We start from the raw sequence: 22,248 nt of genomic DNA on the forward strand, positions 1-22,248 counted from the left end.
ATTATCACTAATTATATAATGATACTTAAAAACAAGTTGTTATATTAGCGGCAGTTTTTAGATTAATAATAATTTTATTTATGGAATTAGGAACAGCAAAATGGTCTATAATTACTTGACGACAAGAGGGTGTAGTCTAACAAAACTCATGAGCGGCAGGTCTAGACCTTATCAGAAAAAGAAGAGAATAATAATGGCGTTTATGAGGCCTATTCTGTTTTACGCTGTGCCGGCATGGGTAGATGCCCTAGCCAAAAACTGGAACCTTACGAAGTTATCTTTGTTACAGAGGGCCACCATTAGAGTGATTAAGGCACACAGGACAGTGTTGTGCACAGTGGCAGAGGTAATAGCTGGTTTCATGCCTATATAGATCAGGCTGAGGCAGTTAAAGAAGCAGAATGACGGCATTCCCGAGGGTGAGGCACATGAGTTGGAGATTGGGGAGTGGCAGGCTGCTTAGGAGACTGCTCTTCTGCATTTGTCAGCCTGAATGCGCAGTTTGATTCCTGATGTGAGGCAGTGGGTCCAGAGGAGTCATGGCAAGGTGGATCATTACCTTGCCCAGCACCTCTCGGACCATAGCAAATTTGCTGCATACCTTTACCGCTTTCATAGAATAGAAACACTAGGGTGCATGTATTGTAAAAGCAAAGATACCCCAGAACAAAGAACACAGAATTTTTGTGTGTGGAAGATGGGAAGAGTTCAGGAGAAGATCTAGCTTGGACTGACTGACCCTCAAGACCTTAGAATTCATGCTAAAGGATCAACCTCAGTGGGACTCCGTTGCGAAGCTGGCTGCGGCTACATTAGAGAAGAAAGAGAAAGAAAGTAGGATCTGAGATTCTGACTAAGAGCAGTTGAAGAGACAGCCACCTTCGAGGAGTGGATTACAACATCTGATGAACCATAATAAGACCTTCTACTGGTGAGGAAACTGAATGGTGAGCGAGAGGGGGACAGACAGCTCCCTGTGGAGCCATTGTTTGTTCACACTTGTGTGGATGGGCGATGGTGATGATGCACTGGGACTCTGGAACCCGGCCGGCCTTGAGAGAGGAAATTCGGTAAGATATGAGGTATGATATAAAAATAATAAAAAAGTTTTAATTCTGCACGTTATTTCTTTTCGACTGAGTTCATTTTTTTTAATGCAACGACAGCACTATCTATCTATTATCTATAATGTATATCAATATCAGCCTTATTAGATGTGTAATTGAAATTTGGCAGCTGAAAGATTAGGACATATATCACTATTAATGACAATTTATTTTATTTGAAAGTAATGGAACAAAGAATTTTTGATAAAAAATTAAGCGTACAATGAAGTGTCAGTTCAGTCAATTAAGAGCAGTGAAGTGGTGAAGATATTACATTGTCACCAAGGATTTATGATAAGTGGTATAAAATGGCTGTTTGTCTTAGTATAACAAACAGTGAATATATTGACAAAATAAAGGCAATTGTGATCAGTAATTGTTGAATTACTATTATAAAAGTTGCTGAAAATCTGGTAATCTCTTATGGCTTACGTGAAACAAATAATTTTGGATATGGAACAAGCAGCAGCAAAGGTCTGATCATCCCAATTAAAGTTTCCTGAAAAACCAAGTCTAAAATAAGCATCTCGAGTTCGATCCAATGTTAACCCTTTGCACCCTTTCGTCTAATACAATTTGACATCATAATTTACTGGTACCAATTCTTTGTCAAATATAACCCGACAATGAAATTTACACATATCACTCCTTTGTAGAGTATGGCTCGACATTTTTAAATTAACCGTGACTATGAATAGAGATTCAAAAATTAAACGACATCTGTTTGTAAGATTGTAAACCCATGTAACATCAACATTTAATATTGATAAAATCGAAAATAGATTGCTTTACGTTTACTTACATTCTCGTTGTGAGGTTATGTAATCTCTGAGTCGACATGGCATCTACCAGTTGTTCTAGTAGTTTTTTAATCGATTCAGATATTGAAAATGAGTTTGATGATAATAGTGATGATGATCCTGATTATAATTTTGAAGAAAGTAATCAAGAAAACACCATTTTGGTCAATTATAGTGAAAGTAAAAGAAATGATGATGAAATAGATGAACCCCAAGGTAGGCCTACCTACTCCTAACGTTCCAGAAATCTGAATTTACACCCAGAAAATTGTTTCAAGAAATATCACATTGAATAAAATTATTATAATTGCATGTTAGTCCTATTTTTTGATTAAATAGATTTATGTAAAAATAATGTTTTTGTTGTAAGCAATTTTACCACATACATATAAGGTAACCAACCTTAAATTTAATTAATAGCCGATAAGGAACTAAGTGATCAAAAAATTGAAGACCCAATGGCACTAATTGATTACATAATTGGAAGATAAAGGTTAACGTTCTCGTTTATTTAATAATTTTTTTTTAATACAATGGCATTGTCCATAATGAATTCTTACCACAAGGTTATATGTTCAACAAACAGTATTACTTAGTGGTTTTATGTTGTTTATGTGAGGCAATCCGAAGACATCAACCGCACATGTGATTTAACAATTCTTAGATTTTATATCATGGTAACATTCCAGTTCAAACATGAATATTAGTTTATCATACTGATGTCGCAGTTACTGCATTCTCCAGACATGACATTCCTGCAACATTTGATCCCTACTGTTTAAAAGAATATTTAAGGGACACAATTTATGACTATGGAAGGAATGGAGAAGAAAATAGCTAAGTAAACTTAGGCTATACCAAAAAAGGTTTTGACGACTGAAAGAAACCTCAGTATAAGTTTATTACATTTCTGGGGAACCAGTTTGAAGGATAAAATATCAGTAAAAAAGAAAAAGTACAATTATTTTTGATAAAACTTAAAATTTTTATAACTTTTTTATCACACTTTGTATATTAGTATATAATAAGATGACAGCTATATTTCATGAACTGTACTCTAATACAGTAACTGCCACGTAATGGCGAGCTTGGATGATCAGCCTGTACATCAGTGCTATACTACTTTTCTCTGAACCATTGGCACATCATGATTAGTCATCTCTTAGTAGCGTAAACATGATGCATGATATGTTGGGTAGTAATCATCACCTCTCCAAGCTCGCCGTTACTTGGCGATGACTGTACAATTATCTATAATCTAGTTTCAAGATTTATCTATTATCTACAATCTCTAGTTCCAATCACCTATAACTGAAAGCTACATAATAATCTAATACTTAGTGTCTAATAAATTATCAATACATGCATAGATAGAATAAGACGATAAAATGACATAATAATTATAAATAAAGTTAATCGATGAAACACAGAATCTTCATGAGCTTAATGAATGTGAGGATCAATAGACCTTATCTAATAAATAATGAACCTGACATATCTTAATTAAACTTTTTTTACGATACAAAAAATTTCCATTTTACTTAGTGTTAAATAAAAACTACTTTAAAATATGGTAGATTTTTTTTATTAGGAATATGAGACCTAATAAGTACTGCAATTATTAAATTGATTATTTTTTTGTGAAACCCTTACAAAGAAATAAAGATTCTTGTACAGTTCCATAAGTGCAAAACTAATTGGATTGGCAACTGTAGACCCTAAAATAAAGCAGACCATTCCTTGTCTGCTATAAAATTATACTAGTATGATTCCATAGATGAAATAAGGTCTGTCTTTGATCGAGTTAATTTAGAGTTATACCCAGGTTGCACCACTGCATTAAGTCACATATATAAGTACATTCTCATATATATGTAACTAAATTTCAATAAAATCATACCTGGGTCGTTCCTATGATTGGACCTATGATGGTGATGATGATGTAATGATGAAGATGAACCTTCCACCATAACAGTATGCGTTTGCTGCTGCGAATGACCTAGCGGTAACAAAAATAGTAATAATAACAGGATTAAACAAACACTCTTAATTTAAATAATGGATACTGTTAAAAAACAACAAAATAGAAAATAATCACTGTTATAACACTGCAATTTACGTGAATGATAAAAACAATTTTTATCTTCTTTATTGATTAATAATTCCTTATAGGTCTATTTTTTCATATATGAAACATTCTTCTGAATATTTCTAAACTTAAAATTTTATAAAAAAAAAAAGAAAAAAAGAATTACTTAAATACTTTTTCTCAAAGAAGAAACAGGAAAAGAAAATTAGATAGAAAAAAACAAATAGCTTTTTTTAAGACTATGTGTTAATTTGAATACAGAAATAAACTCTAACAATAATGAAAAAAGGTGACAACACACTAATAGAACTTTCCTGTCACATGGCTTTTTTCTGATTCAAAGCTTACAACAAAAACAATTTAATTTAAAATATTTATAATTTTACTTAAATATTATATTTTTATACAGCTGTATACATCAGTGCTACACTGGTGCTCTTTGTGGTGACATAAGGTACTATTGATGCAGTATACCCACTTAGCCACTAGATTAGAGCATTTTTTGAGGTGTGATTTTGAGACTTTTTTTTTACAAATATTCTTTTTTAATTGTTAACAAATATGTGTAAGAAAAATACAGCCTTAATTAGGCAAAATCTTGAGATACTGAGGGTGACCTTGCTCTTTTCCTGAAAGAAGGGACCTTGGACCCCCTTGACCTTTTTAAAATATGAAAATTTAATGGCATCAATGCCCCGTATACAGAAGTATATGACCAAGTTAGATCAAAGTTGGTCCAGTAGTTCTGGAGATATAAGGTATGAGACTGAACACACAAATGTACAAATGAACATTAACAACTGGAGAATTTCAATCTGGTTTTTTGGGTTCCTTAGGTGTCAAAACATCAAGATCTGGTGAAAATTGGGTATACCCAAAATTAACCGATTATAATACTTTTCCTTTACAGCTTCAGCTCTGCTATAACACTAGACAAAATAATACTCATATATTTCTACAAAAATATTTTCCTGATAATTTAACGATATTATACATATCCAAGGGCTTTCTTGTGATTAACTCTTGATAAATACACTAGAACCAAAAATTCTTTACATATACCGGCAAAAAAAACCACTTTAAAGCATATTAATTTGTGTAATAAGAAAGACAATAAAGAAAAATATTTCTTTATTTACACAGGATAACATGACAATCCTTAAAGCATATATATCAGTTTAATTATGAACTAGTATGGGGGAATTAGAATTTGGTGCAAATACGTGGGAATATCTGGAAAACTCAGTTGAGAAGAACAATCCAGGAAATTTCTATTTATTATTATTGGACATTAAGCATTCTAGAAATATCTTTATACCACAGGTTTATACGATGATGATTTCCTTAATTTATTTACAAAGTATTGCAAGACATATTTATCCTAAAAGGATCAAGTGTGGAAGAATTTTCTCAACTTCGTTACCTATTTAACTTCAGATGTTGAATCCTGAAATAGGTAAGAGAAATTTTTGTACTCATCATGAGATATATATACCGGACTGGTTTTATTTAAAATGTTAAAAAAAACCTTATGGCTGAAATCCTTGTATTATTAATTTATTCTTGGTTAATTACAATAATATTGAGCAAAAATGAATGTGGATCAAAGGAAATAAAGGCTGAAAGTAAAATACACGCTGTAAATGTAAAAAAGGAAGAGATAACTACTAATGTAAAACAAAAATAAAGGATAGAAAAAAAATGAGAAGTCAAAAAAGTAATGATATAATGAAAACAGGTAGGGATGAATAGCCGGAAAGACAATTGATAGGATAAAATTTCAATGGTTTGAATATATTAAAAAATAGGATAAGTTACATTATCCTAAAAATCTATACATATTTAGATAAGAGTAAACGAAAAGCATGAAAATTGCTTTATATGATTTTTCTTAACTCTTCAAATATCTAATATAGCTTTATTGACTTGGGAGCACCTACATTAAGTAATCTCTTATTCAATTAAATAATGTTTATCATACCTATGAATTCCCACCAAGATACAAAGTCTGTTCAGAAAATAACCAAACTTTACTTTTTTATTCTTTATTATTAATCTTACAGATTAGTTATTGGTCCTTATCCCCTTCAAGATACTCTCCTTTCCTATTCACACAATTTTTCCAGCAGTATTTCCACTTAGCGAAGCAGTCCTTTCTTTCTTTTTTCCTGTTTAGCCTCCGGTAACTACCGTTTAGATAATTCTTCAGAGGATGAATGAGGATGATATGTATGAGTGTAAATGAAGTGTTAGTCTACATTCTCAGTTCGACCATTCCTGAGATGTGTGGTTAATTGAAACCCAACCACCAAAGAACACCGGTATCCACGATCAAGTATTCAAATCCATGTAAAAATATCTGACTTTACTAGGACTTGAACGCTGTAACTCTCGTCTTCCAAATCAGCTGATTTGGGAAGACGCGTTAACCACTAGACCAACCCGGTGGGTTTAGCGAAGCAGTCCTGGATAACTTTATTTGAACTGGCGTTTAAGGTCCGTGATGAATTTACTTTAATATTATCAATAGTCTCAAAACAGTGTCTTTTCATCAGTGATTTCAATTTTGGAAATAAGAAAAAAATCATAAGGAGCTAGGTCTGGTGAGTTGCTGGTGAAGCTGAGGGGAGAACAGTCATCTGATTTTTGGCACAAAATTGACAAAGCTGAGTGAGAGAGCACATCGTTATGACGAATGAACCGTAATCTCCTTTTGCAAATTTTTTAACTGTTGTAAAATGCCTTGATAGAACTCACGGTTCACTGTTTCACCTTGATGCAAGAATTCAAAATGCACAATTCCATTAAAAAAAAAAAAGAAAAAAGAGAGCATTACTTTGATATTGGATTGAGATTGACGTGCTTTTTTGAGGCATGGAAATCCTTTGACTATCCATTGTGATGACTTAACTTTTGTTCTGATGTTGTAACCATAAACCCAGTTTCATCTCCCATTATGATCCTTTGCATGAATGTTTCATCGTCATCGGCTTGATCAAGAAGTTGCCGACAAATGTCCACTTGATGTTCTTTCTACTCTTTGGTCATCAAACGAGGAGCAAACATAGCTGCAACTTGATACATGTTTAATTTTTGAGTCAAAATGTCATGGCACAATCCAATCAAGAAGCTAACCACTTCTGTAAGTTCTCTGACAGTCAATTGGTGACGTATTGCACCAGATTTTCTGAATGTGCGTGTCATCAGTTGAAGTCAAAGGCCTTCCTGGTCGTCTTCATTTGACAGACAACCATTTCTAAATCATGAAAACCACTTGTAACATTGCATACGACCCACAGCATCATCACCGTAAGCTTGTTTCAAAAGTTGATTGTGTAAAAGTTTTCCCCAGTTTCACGCACAATTTTACATTGTAAAATTTCCATTTTACTTACAGTGTTAAATAAAAACTAATTTAAATTATGGCAGATTTTTTATTATTAGGAATAGGAGAACTAATAAGTACTGCAATTATTAAATTGATTATTTCTTTGTGAAACCCTTATAAAGAAATAAAGTTTCTTGTACAGCGAAATTGTTGCTTCCAAAAATTGCACATTATAAAAATCGCTATTATAACTTAACACATTGCACTGAAATAACAATAACATGAAAACTAAACGAGAAATCAAAAATACAAGAACATGGCTACAAATTTGAAATATCTTCTATACCCAAAAATGAATACATTCTTATGAAATGTTTTTAGATCAGTATTTTAATATAAATTCTGTTTTCAAATCTTTTGAATTTATATATTAATGAAACAAGAAAGGCAAGAAACCGAATGTGTTAAATTGCGTAACAGCTACAAACTCAGCTAACATGAGGGGATAACTTTTTACACTACACATTTCACACTGAAAGGGTTAATGAAATTTTAGAATTAGTTTAGTTGAAAGTGTTTAAAAAATTCTTATCATTAACTATGATTGACCGATTGATTAAAATATCAATTTCAGTTATTAGGATTACTGTTCTCAGATTCCTAAGGAATTTATTTATGTCTATCGATTAGATTTCAATTTACAGATATATTAAAAAAATAGAAGAACTGTAACATAGGGGTTTCAATAGCAAAACCAGTTTAATACATAAAACTTGTTAAGCAAATAATTTTGAGTCATTTTCATAGCATAGAAAAATTCTACTGTTATAAAACAAACAAATCAATATACATCTCAAGTAATGAAAAGGAAATGCAGATTTATTGGCATTTCCTTATACACTTTCTATGAAAAAATACTTTATTAATAACAATAACATGCAGAAAATTATCTATCTCTATGTTGCCATCTTAATTTTTTCTTAAATACAAGAGTTGTTAGAAAAATAGTACCTGTTATACAAATTGAAAATACCCAATAAAAATTACAGGACCAACATTTTTTATTTTATTTTTTAGAGGTAAATTTGAATCGTAAGTATCATTTATAAATACAGCATCTAGACCACATTAGTTTTCTCTGTACTTATGCAAACTGTGATTCTTCATGTATTAGCTAGTTATTGACTTCATTACAGAAAAAGCAGTTTTTGTTTATTGTTTGCTCAGTAAATGTTATTAATATTTAAGATGTCTGAAGGACTTATTTTAAATGTAAGACTTGATTGAATGTAAGAAATCTAACACTGATTATTTTTTACGTGAAAATTCGATGAGTGATCGAATGGTAAGACTGTTTAACAAAGAATAACAAGACATGCATGATAAGGCACAGAGCAGGTGATGATTTGGTATAGTGAGTACACAAAAATAAAATTATGAAAACTTCAGTTTCTGGTGATATTTCAAAAATTTCATGAACTGTAATGTGTGAAATTAAGAAAGAGTTGAATATATTTAAAGTTATCTTCATACTGGGTACAAAAATCCTTTCTTAAGTACAAAACCTAAGCGATTTAGTGCTGTTTTGACTTTTCTCATGGAATAAAAATATGATCTTTTTAAGTCACATTATCACTGTTGCCAACAAGAGCATCTTACATTAAGCTGATTGATAAAGTTAAAAGAACTGTGCTGACTGTCTTCATAGTAGACAACACTGTAAGAAGAGAATATTCAGGAACTAGTGCCAAAGTTAAAAGATCTTAATTCTGGAGAAAACTATGTTGAAAAAAGTTTAAGATATGTGTTTTTATGTAATAATAAAATTGTTTAAAAATAATTTCACTCATTTTTAATGACCTACCTAACACTAATCATGCTCCAAACATGTTATATAGACAAAGTATGTACGTTAGATCAATTTCCTACGTAATCACTTAAAATAAAAGCATTTTTAATTTATCACAAGTTTTTGCAAATTCTTTCATCATACTTGTCCACGAAAAATCTATTCAGTAATATAGTAACTACTAAATTTTAGTTCTTCATCAATTAAGAACAGTAACCCTCCAAATGGGTTCACCAATTTTTCATGAAAAGGTGGAAATCAAAAAAAAACCAGGAATACGCAGAATGGTTAAAAGCTTTGAATTTTAAATGTTCAAAGCATCATCATATTTGATCAAAGGTATTATGGCCAGATGTTATAAAGAAAAAAAACATTCTAGAAGATATAGTACACCTCTGTTTGAATTATGAATTGCCTATCATGATCAGAAAGTGTTTTACAGTGTACAACATCATTTTTTGCCTATAGCTATCATTCAATTGATATGTTTATTGGTAAGCGTACAAGGAACCCACCTCACACAAATCTTTGTATAACTGTGATGGAAGATGAAAATTTTATGTATTACGATGCAAGAAATACAACGGACGTTCAATAATTAATGAGACAAATTAATATAGAGAAAAAACAGTTCATTCAATGACAATGAAACTTTTTGAGGGTAACGTTAGCAACCGTGGAAAACATTTAATCAGCTGTTAGATCAATAATTAATTTAAACATAACTTTTTTTGTATTTTTCAGAATGTCAGCTGCACTAGAAACGTGTACGCTGGAAGAGCAACATTCAGTGATAAGATTTTTCCTATCAGAAAGTGTGAAACCAATGGAAATTTAGTCAAGAATGTTGAAACAGTATGGTAAAAATGGTTTAAATTGCAGTAACTTATATAAGTGGGTACAACAGTTTAATTCAGGCAGAAGAAGTGTGATGGATCTCCATTACTCTGGAACCAGTTGAAGTTTCGACTACCTGCGGCGCAAACTCATATTCGTGAAGACAGACGAGTGAAAATTTCCCACATTTCTACTCTGCGTAATATTAGTGTTGGAACCACGCATTCAATCATTCATGACATGCTGAATTATCACAAAATGTGTTCCAGATATGTTCCAAGACAGCTGACTCAAACCCATAAAGACTCACATTTGTACTGAATCCATCACGGATTCACATTTATACTGAGCTCAAAGAACGGTTTGAAGTGAAAGGTAAATGACTTTTGGTCGTATAATAACCAGCTATGAAATGTGGATACACCATTTTAAGCCCGAATCCAAAGATGACAAAGTATTGGTGGAAACATCCGGATTCCCTCGTAAAAAAAATTCAGAACTTGTGCGTCCACCAGTAAAGTGATGTTGTTGGTCTTCTGGATTTCGCAAGGCCCAATTTTTAGTAACTATTTTGAAGAACAACGTACCGTGAGCAGTGAGTACTATTCTAACATGCTTTAACAGAAAGTGAGACCTGTGATAAGATGAAAATTCGGCGCACTCTCTCAAAAGGTGTGATTCTCTTGCATGACAATGCGTACCTCCACATTGCTCAAAAAATGGGAGAAACACTCAAGAAGTTGAGTTGGGAGGTGTTGCCACATTTTTCTTATAGCCCACACCTTCACCCTGTCCGATTTTCATTTGTTTCGCCCAATCAAAGATCTTTTATGTAGCAAGAAATTTGACGACATTGAAGTGGTATAAGAATGGTTCAAATAGCTAGGTGAAGACTTCTACGCTGCTGGAATCAGAAAGCTCACGGAATGGTGGGAGAAGTGTCTAAATCTTGCTGGAGAGTATGTTGAAAATTAGTGTAATTATCATTATCATAGAATAAATCGTTTTTTTCTCTACATCAATTTGTCTCGTTAATTATTGAATGTCCCTCATATACTGAAAATTTTCATGGATGTGTGTATGTGGAAGCCGATTCTGCCTGATGAATTATCAACATGATGCAACAATTCATACATAATTACACTGAAATGCCGATCAAATGATCACTTTATATTTTGGCATTAAATTCTTTATAACACTATCCTATTGCGGTTAATCTGCAACATTATTATAATGTTTCCTTAATTTGGCAATGAAACTTACGTAATAAAGTATTTTTTTAATTAAAAAATAACAGATCCTATTTCACATGCAGTAGAGTTTTCAGGTTTTATAAATAACTTAAAAAGTGATAGGAAAAAACTTTACGTGATAAAACAAAAAACAAAGTATGATAAACAAATTGAGTCTGTATGATCTTAAATTAACCAATACAATTCACTTGCATGGTACTGTTAAGCAAATGAGTAATACTTTTCCTACAACTCTTGTTAGTTCACTAGCAGAAGTATATTCATCTACGTACAAAATTATAGAATGGTTTACTCAACCAAACAAAATTGTAATATAAATACTTATACATACTTTTTACAATATGCATTGACCAGTTCTGGGTTAAAAAACACTAATAAATCATCAGAAAGTAGCAACTGCTATTGTCATGTATATAGCAGTATTTAAATAAGTACTGAAATTATATTAGTGCGAGTATTTTAAAGCTAAAATCACAATGACAATTTTATTGCGTTACTAATTAAATAGAGCTTTTAATTTAGTATTCTAAAACATAAAAAAACTTCTACAATAGATAGTTTGAAAAATGTGATTAAATTTTTTCTAAAATTAAAAAGATTTTATGAAAATAACTAACTATAAAAGCTACAGAACACTGAATATTAATATGCTGGTAATCATACAGTTAGATGTTTATTTTTTTTAACATTATTATTATTTCATGAATAAAGTTTTCCCAAATATATGCTTTTTTAATTACAGTAAGTCTGAAATTACTAGAACATCTTAAACGTTAAATTTACTTTAATCTGCTGTAATGTAGATAATTTAAATAATCAACATAGACGATAAAATTTATAAAAATGAATAAGAATTCACATTAAATCCTGAAAAACAGGAGGTTTTCTTCTTCCTGTGAAATTTAATTAAATTAATTAGAATTAAACATTTTTTTTTTTACTAATAGATTAATTCACCACAAAAGCTTACAAACATCTGTTTAGGAATATGAAAACAGAAATTTTTTAGCACATGAAAAATGCCATGCCTAATCGAGATTTGAACCTAGGACCTCTGGATGAAAGCCTGAGATACTATCACTCTGCCATGGAAATCGGCAGAATGGTTTTCTGATTAAAACTCTCTATTCAAATAAAAATCAAGTTTTTATAACTTTTAATTCAATTTAAATATTATAAATGATTAAAGTACCACAAATAGATTCATAACCCGAAATTAAACTATTAAACATCTAAAAAAATAATCAATGTTCCATTAAAATTCAAACATTTAATACCATCGCATAATTTATCTTGGCTAGCAGCACGCTTGTAACTACTTTCGACAGCGGCAGCGAGAGACCTCCTTAATAGATCCTCGTTACTACCTGAGGCAGGGGTTGCTGAACTGGGTACAGGCAGTGGTGAAGGCCGGTGTTGTGCGGCACGTTTTAACGTTTGTAATAAGTCCTCGTGATAGCCGTTGAGAGACTTTAACTGACGTTCGACCTTAAAAAATAAAATAAAAAAGAACTTATATAATAAACTAATATAAATAATATATATATTGGTATCAATAAATAGTTTATATTATTCAAAGTAACAAATTTGGTACTGTACTTTAAGAGTTCTGATATTAAATGTTGATATTTGTTTGGTAAATGTTCAAAAAAATAAACTTTTGCTGCAAAATAAAAAAAATAGTAAAGTAACAGGACCTATCATGGGGAAGAATAATGATAGCCTATTTTATTGATAAATCATAATGGTTAATGAAGAAATTTATAAGATATCGATAAAAGTATTTACAAAAAAAAAGAAAGTTCAACAATGATATGAACCTTGTTGATCTTGTATATCATGCTAACTGTGTAGATGGGAGTGTAATGATAAAGCATATAATTTCTCTAGCCCTCTAGTTCTGGTTATTTATGTAGAAAAACTTGGTGTAACAGACATACTTTGTGCTGACAGTAGACACTAAGGAACAAATTTACAGTACACAACGCTGTAAATGTCAAAAAAGTGAGCAGCATTATCTGAGTCACTTCCTGTCGTACTTTCTCTGGGAGTGAGAATATGGGCTCTTCCACTGCACAGGCCTACTAACACTGCAGTTTCTGGAACATAACCGTAGACCAGACCTGTATTTTGTAATACGGGTCTGTATTACAATTAAGTGAGACATAAAGTTTGTTGTAGTTGTTTTATGTGTTTATAAAGTGATATACTTTATATTTATTATGTGATATATAAAGAATTATTCCATTGAGGATGCAAACTCATGAAGAATACTTTGCTAACTGTTACTACGAGGGTTATTAGTTTTTCAAGGTCCGATCGGACGCGAAATAAAAACTCGTGCAAAAATCGGATGAACCTTTGCACATGTGTTGCGCAGCGTCTCTAGTATGGCCTTCAATCACACCGCTTCACTACGTTTAGTTCTGAACACGCAGCTAGCACGTAAACATGTCTACAACAATAGCATCTCCCGCCAAGTGTGAAGTACGTGCGGTAATTCGATTTCTTCAGGCTGAGGGGTGTAATGTGGCTGAAATTCATCGATGAATAAGTAATGTGTATGGTGAAACTTCAATGAGTGACAGCAAAGTGCGACAATGGTGCAGGAACTTTAAAACAGGACGTACAGATGTTCATGATGCAGGCAGTCAGGGAAGGAAGCAAGTGTCAACCGATGATCTTGTTGAGCAAGTGGATGAGGCAATTCGAGAAAATCGTCAGTTAACAATTTCTTATTGAGTGATTCGTTTCCTGAAATTTCAAGGTCAGCTCTCTACACCATTGTGAGTGAGAGACTTCAGTACCACAAACTATGTGCGAGATGGGCTCCCAAGATGCTGTCCAACCATCACAAAACAATGAGAATGGACGCCTCCCTAACGTTTCTCCAGCGCTACCACAATGAAGGGGAAGATTTTTTGAACAAAACTGTCACAGGGGATGAGACATGGGTCCATTTCGAAACTGAAGAAACAAAAGAACAATCCAAACAGTGGATGCATCCTCATTCTCCCAGTAAACCAAAAAAGTTCAAGCGAACCTTCTCCAACAGAAAGTCTGACCGATCAGACCTTGAAAAAAAATAACCCTTGTACATACCTATGCACTAACAAAAATATACACAATTTGCTCTGAATATTTTTTTATATAGAACTAGAATTGAAATTTTTATTACAATCTGTATAATGAAGTATAAAAGTATGCTGATCATCGACTAACACAAGAAATAAACTATTTTATTTGCATTATCTTAATTTGTATAATTTTTATTTTGGTTTCATCTGTGGTAAGATGATACCATTTTTTTAGTAGTTCGCATGGAACCTATATATATATTTACAGATTTTTTTCAGGATGGTGATTCATCAGCAAACAATTTGGAGAGTCATTCCTGGCCAGAAGTTTAGGAATAAAACTAAATTGTTGGATTAAGTGCACAATTAAAATTTTTCAAAAAATCTAAAATTTACATCAAAAAAACACTGTTGATTAAAGAGAATCAAGTGTTTCAAGACCTGTTGAAATTTAACAGATATTAAACTTTCAATCGGAGATTTCCATTTTCACTTCTCAGTATGTGATATATCATTTACAAATATAATAAAAATTTAATTAATTTGGTAAAACTTATTAAAATAAAATTACATTATACCAATTTACCTCGGATATTGCACCACCCTCTCTCATCATATCTGATCCGAGATTATTATCAGATTGTGAAAGTATCTCAAGATTATCCGATTGTGAATCGGCTTCGGAAGCCCACTTTTCTTTCATATATGGATCACCGTATGGGCACGATTTCTTCAATATTCCTTTTTCTGGTAATTTTGATAGGTTATTTGATGCCAAACCTCCAATAATTGATACAGATTCAGCTTCTTCACCTAAAAACACAAAATAGAATAAAAATTAACATTTCCTCGGTATTAATATTAAATTAAGTTTAATTTTATAGGTTAAGTTTCATCATCATGGGAACTCAGTTGATAAGAGCAGATGATTAAAATATCCAGGAAAAGTTTTTGGATTAAATTCAGTTCTTTGATAAGAATTTTTTACATAATAAATTCCAGAAATAATATTCACTCTTCGGTATGTTCATTATTAATTCCTGAAAATCTTCAACCAATCAGGATTAAATTTTGCACGGCTTTACTCTTTATACTTCTACAGAAATTATATATACAATTAAACATGTATAAATCATCCATACTACTAATTTGGTAATAGAAATCTATCAGCATTTTATACTGTTCATGTACTGTTCATGTACAACTTCATGTACATCTGCTAAAGTTATTAATGATCTTTACCAAGAGTATGTATATAATTTTTTTTATTTTTTAATGTAATAATTGTAAAATTTTAAATTTTAACAATTTTTTGGAGAAGTCAGATAGCCTTATAATTTTATCAATACCTAACCTAACCAGTATCATATACTGAATGATTTTCCACTTAACTCTATTGAGAAAGATGCTGTAACAACCACAAGTGTAAAACACAATCAGAAATCAGAATTTTATGAGAACAGATTTGAAGCCAATGAAAACTGGATGTTTGTAACTAAAATACATACAAGGTGCTACCCAAAAGTTCAGGAAATTTTATCATAAAAATAAAATAGTTTACCGTAATTTATAATTTCCACTGTCTCCTTCAAAGTAATCCCCTTGGGCATTGAAACAGTGATCCCAGCATTTTTCCCATGATTCCATACATCCTTGGAAGTCTACAGGTGTAAGTGTTCGAAGTACGTTCGGCATTTCTTCCTGAATCTCCTCAATTGTGTTAAAAGGACGGCCTTTTAATTGAAATTTTATTTTCAGAAAGAGAAAAAAGTCGCACGGAGCAAGATCAGGTGAATAGGGTGGGTGGGGAATCATTACCGTCTTTTTGTAAGCCAAGAAATTCCGAATGGCTAGCGATGTGTGTGCAGGCGCGTTGTCATGGTGGAGAACCCAGCTGCTGTTACCCTACAGATCTGAACGTTTGCGCCTAATGCTTTCACGTATTCGATTCAAAACTTCACAATAGAACATGCCATTGACTGTTTGACCAAGAGGAACAAATTTGTTATGGATAATGCCTTTGATGTCGAAAAAAACAATCATCAAGGACTTCACGTTGCTGCGAACTTGGCGTGCTTTTTTTGGCTGCGGTGAACTTGGTGACTTCCACTGCGATGACTGCTGCTTAGTTTCAGGGTCGGTCTTATTACTGATTAAAATGTAAATTCCTTCCAGGAATTTCAAGATGATGATCAGTACTTAAGATCTGACATTTCAACAGAAAATCCATTTAAGCAGTTTACAATGTTTTTATCAGATAATATATTAGATTTTATTGTTACTGAAACTAATTGTTTCGCTAATAAATTTTTAAGTAAAGAAGCCAGAAAAAATTTAAATGGGCCGATACTAATGCAAATGATATGACAAAATCTCTCACATTTCTTATGTTGATGAGCATAGATCATTTGCCAGATAAACGCATGTACTGGTTAAATGATGATATGTCTGCGAATGCTTTCATAAAAAGAATGATACCCAGAGACAGATTTATTGCAATTTTAAACTGCTGGTATTTTTCCAACAATGAAAATAATGATGGTATTAATAGGATTTTTAAGATAGCAACGCGTTAAATGTTACTAAGTAATTTTTGAGCAGTTATAAAACCAGAGAATGAATTAGAAATTGATGAGAATATGATTCATTGGAGAGGAAGGATTTTTTTCAACATAATATTTCCCAAGCAGCTTTTCGTACGTTAGTCAGAATGAATTCCTGTAACAGACTAATACTCGTTCCCTGGAGCCAGTAAACAGATTTAAAATAGCATTGTAATTTGTACACCGATGTGCCTATCAAATATAATATGGACACTATTGTACTTAAGTAACATTCTGCTCACAGGTGTGCGATCCGTGATAAATGTGTTAAAACCAAACTGACTTGAACTGTACTTATTTGAGTATTACCTGTATCGTTGCTATCATTGTGTCTAATATTTGCGTCACTCATAGTTATGTATATTATTACTCTTAAATGGTTTGTAAACTATTCATTCTTCAATGCAGTATAGTTTCATTCTTCATAGTTGTTTTCCAAAATTATTTTTTTGATCAAGCAAAGGGTTGCTATAGTGGAAGCTTCTGTGTGTTTTGAATTGTTTCCAGAAACACTTTAAATATTTCTGGAAAAATTTTTGAATACCAATACATCTAGAAATATTTATATACATGATTTGGTTAAAACATGTCGTACAATGAAGTTGGTCAAATTCAAAACGAAATAGGCGATTTTCAGTTAAGATTTTAGAGGCTATAGGTGATATTCAAAGAAGAATTTCTGCTGATCCAAAAAATCAATATGTATTTTGTTATAATGATTTAGATTTGAAATCTAATCTTGTTGTTTAGCATTTTAAGAGAACAGACAAACAAACTGAAACATTTTAATTTTTCCAACTGGTTTCTTCAAAACATTTTTGATGGCCAGATAGACTTGATACTTACTGTATTTCATGTCAAATGAGGCATGGTTTTATATAAGTAGTTAATTCACACAGTACCTTGTATTGAATGAGCAGAATTTTTGAGCATTCACTACACAATGAGAAAATCGGTGTATTGTACGCTATTTCTAGTAGTTGTATAGGTTTAACCCACCAGGTTGGTCTAGTGGTTAATGCGTCTTCCCAAATCAGCTGATTTGGAAGTCGAGAGTTACAGCGTTCAAGTCCTAGTAAAGCCAGTTATTTTTACACGGATTTGAATACTAGATCGTGGATACCGGTGTTCTTTGGTGGTTGAGTTTCAATTAACCATACATCTCAGGAATGGTCGAACTGAGAATGTACAAGACTACACTTCATTTACACTCATACATATCATCCTCATTCATCCCCTGAAGAATTATCTAAACGGTAGTTACCAGAGGCTAAACAGGAAAAAGAAAGAAAAAAGCAGTTGTATAGGAACCAATATTTTTTGAATGGACTGTCAAACCAAAATATATTGTTCAGTTTTCAAAAAATTTTACACTCAGTTAACAAATTAAAAAAAAAAAGAATATGTACCAACAAAGATTTTTTTTTTTAATTACATTAACGTGATGTACATCAAAGGATTCACTATATGTGTCCATGTGACTTTTAAAGAAGAACAAACTGTCAGAAAACTGCCTTGCTGACAGTTTTTTCTTAAAAGTAAAAGCCACATGCCTTTTCATTCCCCAGATTGGTTTGTTGTGATTTATTCTATTGGAGCAATTTGAAGGATAGTTTGCAAACCAAATCCGTAAACAACTACTGATGAATTGAAGGCATAGATTCATCAAGAAATCATTGGTATTGACAACATTTTGCAAACTTTCTCTTTTTGAAAAATTTTTGCTTTCTTTAATCATAAAATGTTACTTGCTACAACTGTTTAGTTTGTACCAGTTATGTTTTAAGTAACTCACGTGGTATTTTAATGTACTGTTAACGCAGGATACCCACTTAGCCACTAGTTAGAAAATTTTTGGAGAGTAGGGGTGCAATTTTGCAAAAAAATTTTTTTGTTGCAAATATTATTTTTTAATCGTTAAAAAATATGCCTAAGAAAACTAAGACCTTAATTAGGTGAAATCTCGAGATACTGAGGGTGTCCTTGCTCTACAGTCTTACTCCCTTGACCTTTAAGTTAAAAATTTAATAGCATCAATACTCCATATACAGAAGCAATCTGATCAAGTTTGGTCAAAATTTTTCCAGTAGTTCTAAAGATATAAGGATTTAGAGTGCGACACTGAATACACAATGTACATTTGTAAAATTTCCATCCGGTTTTTTGGATTCCTTAAGTGTCAAAACATTCTGATCCAGTGAAAACCACATATGCCCAAATTGGACTGATTACAATACTTTCCCTTCTAGAGCTATAGCTTTGCTACAGCACTATCTGGATGGGACAATAAAAAAAATACGATCAATGTTGTGGATATAAAAATATTTCAGCCAGTTTGAAGACAATCGGTTCAGTCAATCCTGAGAAATAAGCCCAAAAGAAGTGTGACACACACATATATACATATATTTTTTTATTCTAGATGGACTAGTTGGACTCTAAAACATAAAGATTTGTAAAAAAAATTTGATAACCCCTTTTTGACATGATCACTATACTTTCCGCTTTAATACAGCTATTCTAGTTATATTTGCTGGTAATATAAAAATTAATACAATATTATTTTTGAGACTAGAGTGGGGTTAAAAGTTGATGATAATTTTTACAAAAATGAATGACTTACCTGAGTGAATAGGTTCTTCTTCACTGCCAGAACCGACACCCAATCTCTTCATTTGATGCATCTTATGTTCTCTATATTAAAAATAAATATTAGAAAATAACAATACAAATAATTTTTATAAAAAAAAGATGGAAAAATAAGAAAAGATTTAAAAAAAATTTAAAGTGTATAATCAAAAAAAGTACATTTTTTCATAAAATAATTATCTGAATGTATCATAAGATAAAAATATAATTAAACATGTGCTGCTATTAATTTATTATAATTTTTATGGAAATAAAAAGTTGATTAAACAATAAAAACAAACACATTTTATTTCATTATAATGATGCAATTCAAGGTGAGGGTATAATAATATAAAGAAAATTTTATATATATAACAATTAGCAATAAAAGATCAGTTGAACCCTATTAAAATAATAACATTGAATAAGGGCATAAAATGGATCTGGATAAGGGCACAAATTATTCTAACTGATCAACCCTAATGTGTAGATCATCCGTTATTATCATCCATCTTAATCCCTTTATCTTTGATCCCTTTTTCCCTACTTTATATCTATAGGAAGCAGATCTAACCTTACTGGATTTCCATATTGAGGCTGCTTGGACTACAAGAACCAGTGACATCTTTAGCCCCTAATAAAATGGATTGGCAACTGCTTCCTAACCAATGTCAGTATAAAAACAGTGTCAGTAAAACTGGACCTCCTAATCCCAAAAGTGAATATAAAGTAATTTCATACTGATATAGGCAATCTATCAAAAATAGGTAACAAAAATAAGATAAGATATAGGTAACAAAAATGAAGTAGAGAAGATAAAAAAAAAATAATTTAAGATAATGAAATTATCATTTTAACTTATTTTAAAAGAATCAAATATAAAATAACTAACTATTCATTGATTTCTAATTTGGTTAAAAAAGAATACAAAAACAAGAATTTTTTTATATAAACACGTTACCTACATATTACATTATTTTTCTACATGTCACCACCAATATTACGGCACTGACATCATCATGAACACTCAGAACACCACAAAGAATTCTACACAGCCACTTATTAAACCTATCAATGAGCTTCTTACTGGTTTTAAAGCACTGAAAGCTTCATCTTAGTAAAATGACGATAGTCACTTGGTATCAAGAAGGGGTTGAATGTATGGAATATAATGAAAAAGCCCTCAATTGAATTAATATAAAATTTTAATTAAAAAGAACAATATCATTGTTAATACGAGGGTTATTTTTTTTTCAAGGTCCGATTGGTCACGAAATTAAAACCATAGTGAAAATAACAAATTTTTTATTTGTAACAAGTACTTTCATAGTTACGCTATTTCTCTACATAGTCGCCACTCCGATTTAGAAATTTGTCGTAGCGTGGTACCAACTTTCCAATACCCTTGTCGTAGAATGGAGCCGCCTTGTTTTCAGCCATATTTCTATATTGGTCTGCAGCTCGATGTCTGTGCCAAAATGTTGTCCTCCTAGCCAGCGTTTCATGTGAGCAAAGAGGTGAAAATTGGATGGAGCCAAGTCCGGGCTGTATGATGGATGATCAAACACTTCCCAACGAAAACGCTGCAGAAGCTTCTTTGTTACAGCTGCAGTGTGCAGCCGAGCATTGACATGGAGAAAGACAATGCCTAATGACAACATTCCTCTCTGCTTATTCTGAATTGTGGCTTTTTCACAAAGTTGTCTTCAACTTGGAGGACAACATTTTGGCACAGACATCGAGCTGCAGACCAGCGTAGAAACATGGCTGAAAACACAGGCATGTTCTATGACGAGAGTATTGGAAAGTTGGTACCACACTACGACAATTGTCTAAATCGGAGTTGCGACTATGTACAGAAATAGCGTAACTATGTAAGTACTTGTTACAAATAAAAGATTTTTTATTTTCACTGTGGTTTTAATTTTGTGACCGATCGGACCTTGAAAAAAAATAACCCTCGTAAACATTCTGTGCTATATAGTTTGAATTGATCAACAAAATTTTTCAGTGCTTTTTAATAAATTTATGACGTAATTGTGGTTTTAGGTTTCATGAAATCTATCAACAAATATCCCCAATGTTTATCACCATATATCTGAACTAATCATTAATAGATCTTGGCAATACTATGATGTCTGTTGGTTTAAAAAACAAATTATGCAACACAATCGACAGATGGCAGAATCTGTATTACATCAACTGCTATTTTACTAGCACTGAACAGAGTATATGGTATGATTTAATGCCCTTGTATAAACATTGTAATGGATTATAAGTGAGTGGGTACTGAACAAATGCCATATTGTTATTGTAACTGGTTATTTTTAACAGCTAAAAACAAATAAATTTTGGAAAAACTTCTACATCAAAGATTTATAAAAACAAAACTCAAAAAATAACTAAACAGGCTTTAAAAGTTAACATTACAATAAATTAACAATCAGAACATGATTATATCACGTAAATTGCATAAAAACCAGTATGAGTATAGTTACTGATATTTCCTACCTATCTGAACTGGAAAATTGATAACAATTAATAGACATCATGGAAAGATAATAGTCAATAAATATTTTAACAGAGAACTTAAATTTTACATTATAATTAAACATTCTTGGCACTGATGTTTTTGAACACGAATACAATTAAAAAAAAATAAACTGAAATCCTTCGAA

General features: G+C 31.8%; 1 protein-coding gene across 1 annotated transcript in view; it reads right to left on the bottom strand.

Moving 5' to 3' along the window:
* mmd (disintegrin and metalloproteinase domain-containing protein mind-meld) overlaps positions 1-22,248 on the bottom strand; it is a 499,030-nt gene that overhangs the window by 41,914 nt on the left and 434,868 nt on the right. Inside the window, exons 27-32 of the mRNA XM_075381718.1 lie at positions 19,562-19,636; positions 16,622-16,626; positions 14,926-15,152; positions 12,540-12,750; positions 10,772-10,791; positions 3,807-3,894 (exon numbers count right to left, since the gene is read on the bottom strand). Coding sequence (XP_075237833.1) covers positions 3,807-3,894; positions 10,772-10,791; positions 12,540-12,750; positions 14,926-15,152; positions 16,622-16,626; positions 19,562-19,636 — 626 coding nt within the window. The remainder of the gene's footprint in view (positions 1-3,806; positions 3,895-10,771; positions 10,792-12,539; positions 12,751-14,925; positions 15,153-16,621; positions 16,627-19,561; positions 19,637-22,248) is intronic.

Source organism: Lycorma delicatula, chromosome 13, assembly GCF_047948215.1.
Source record: "Lycorma delicatula isolate Av1 chromosome 13, ASM4794821v1, whole genome shotgun sequence".
Classification (NCBI taxonomy): Eukaryota; Metazoa; Arthropoda; class Insecta; order Hemiptera; family Fulgoridae; genus Lycorma; species Lycorma delicatula.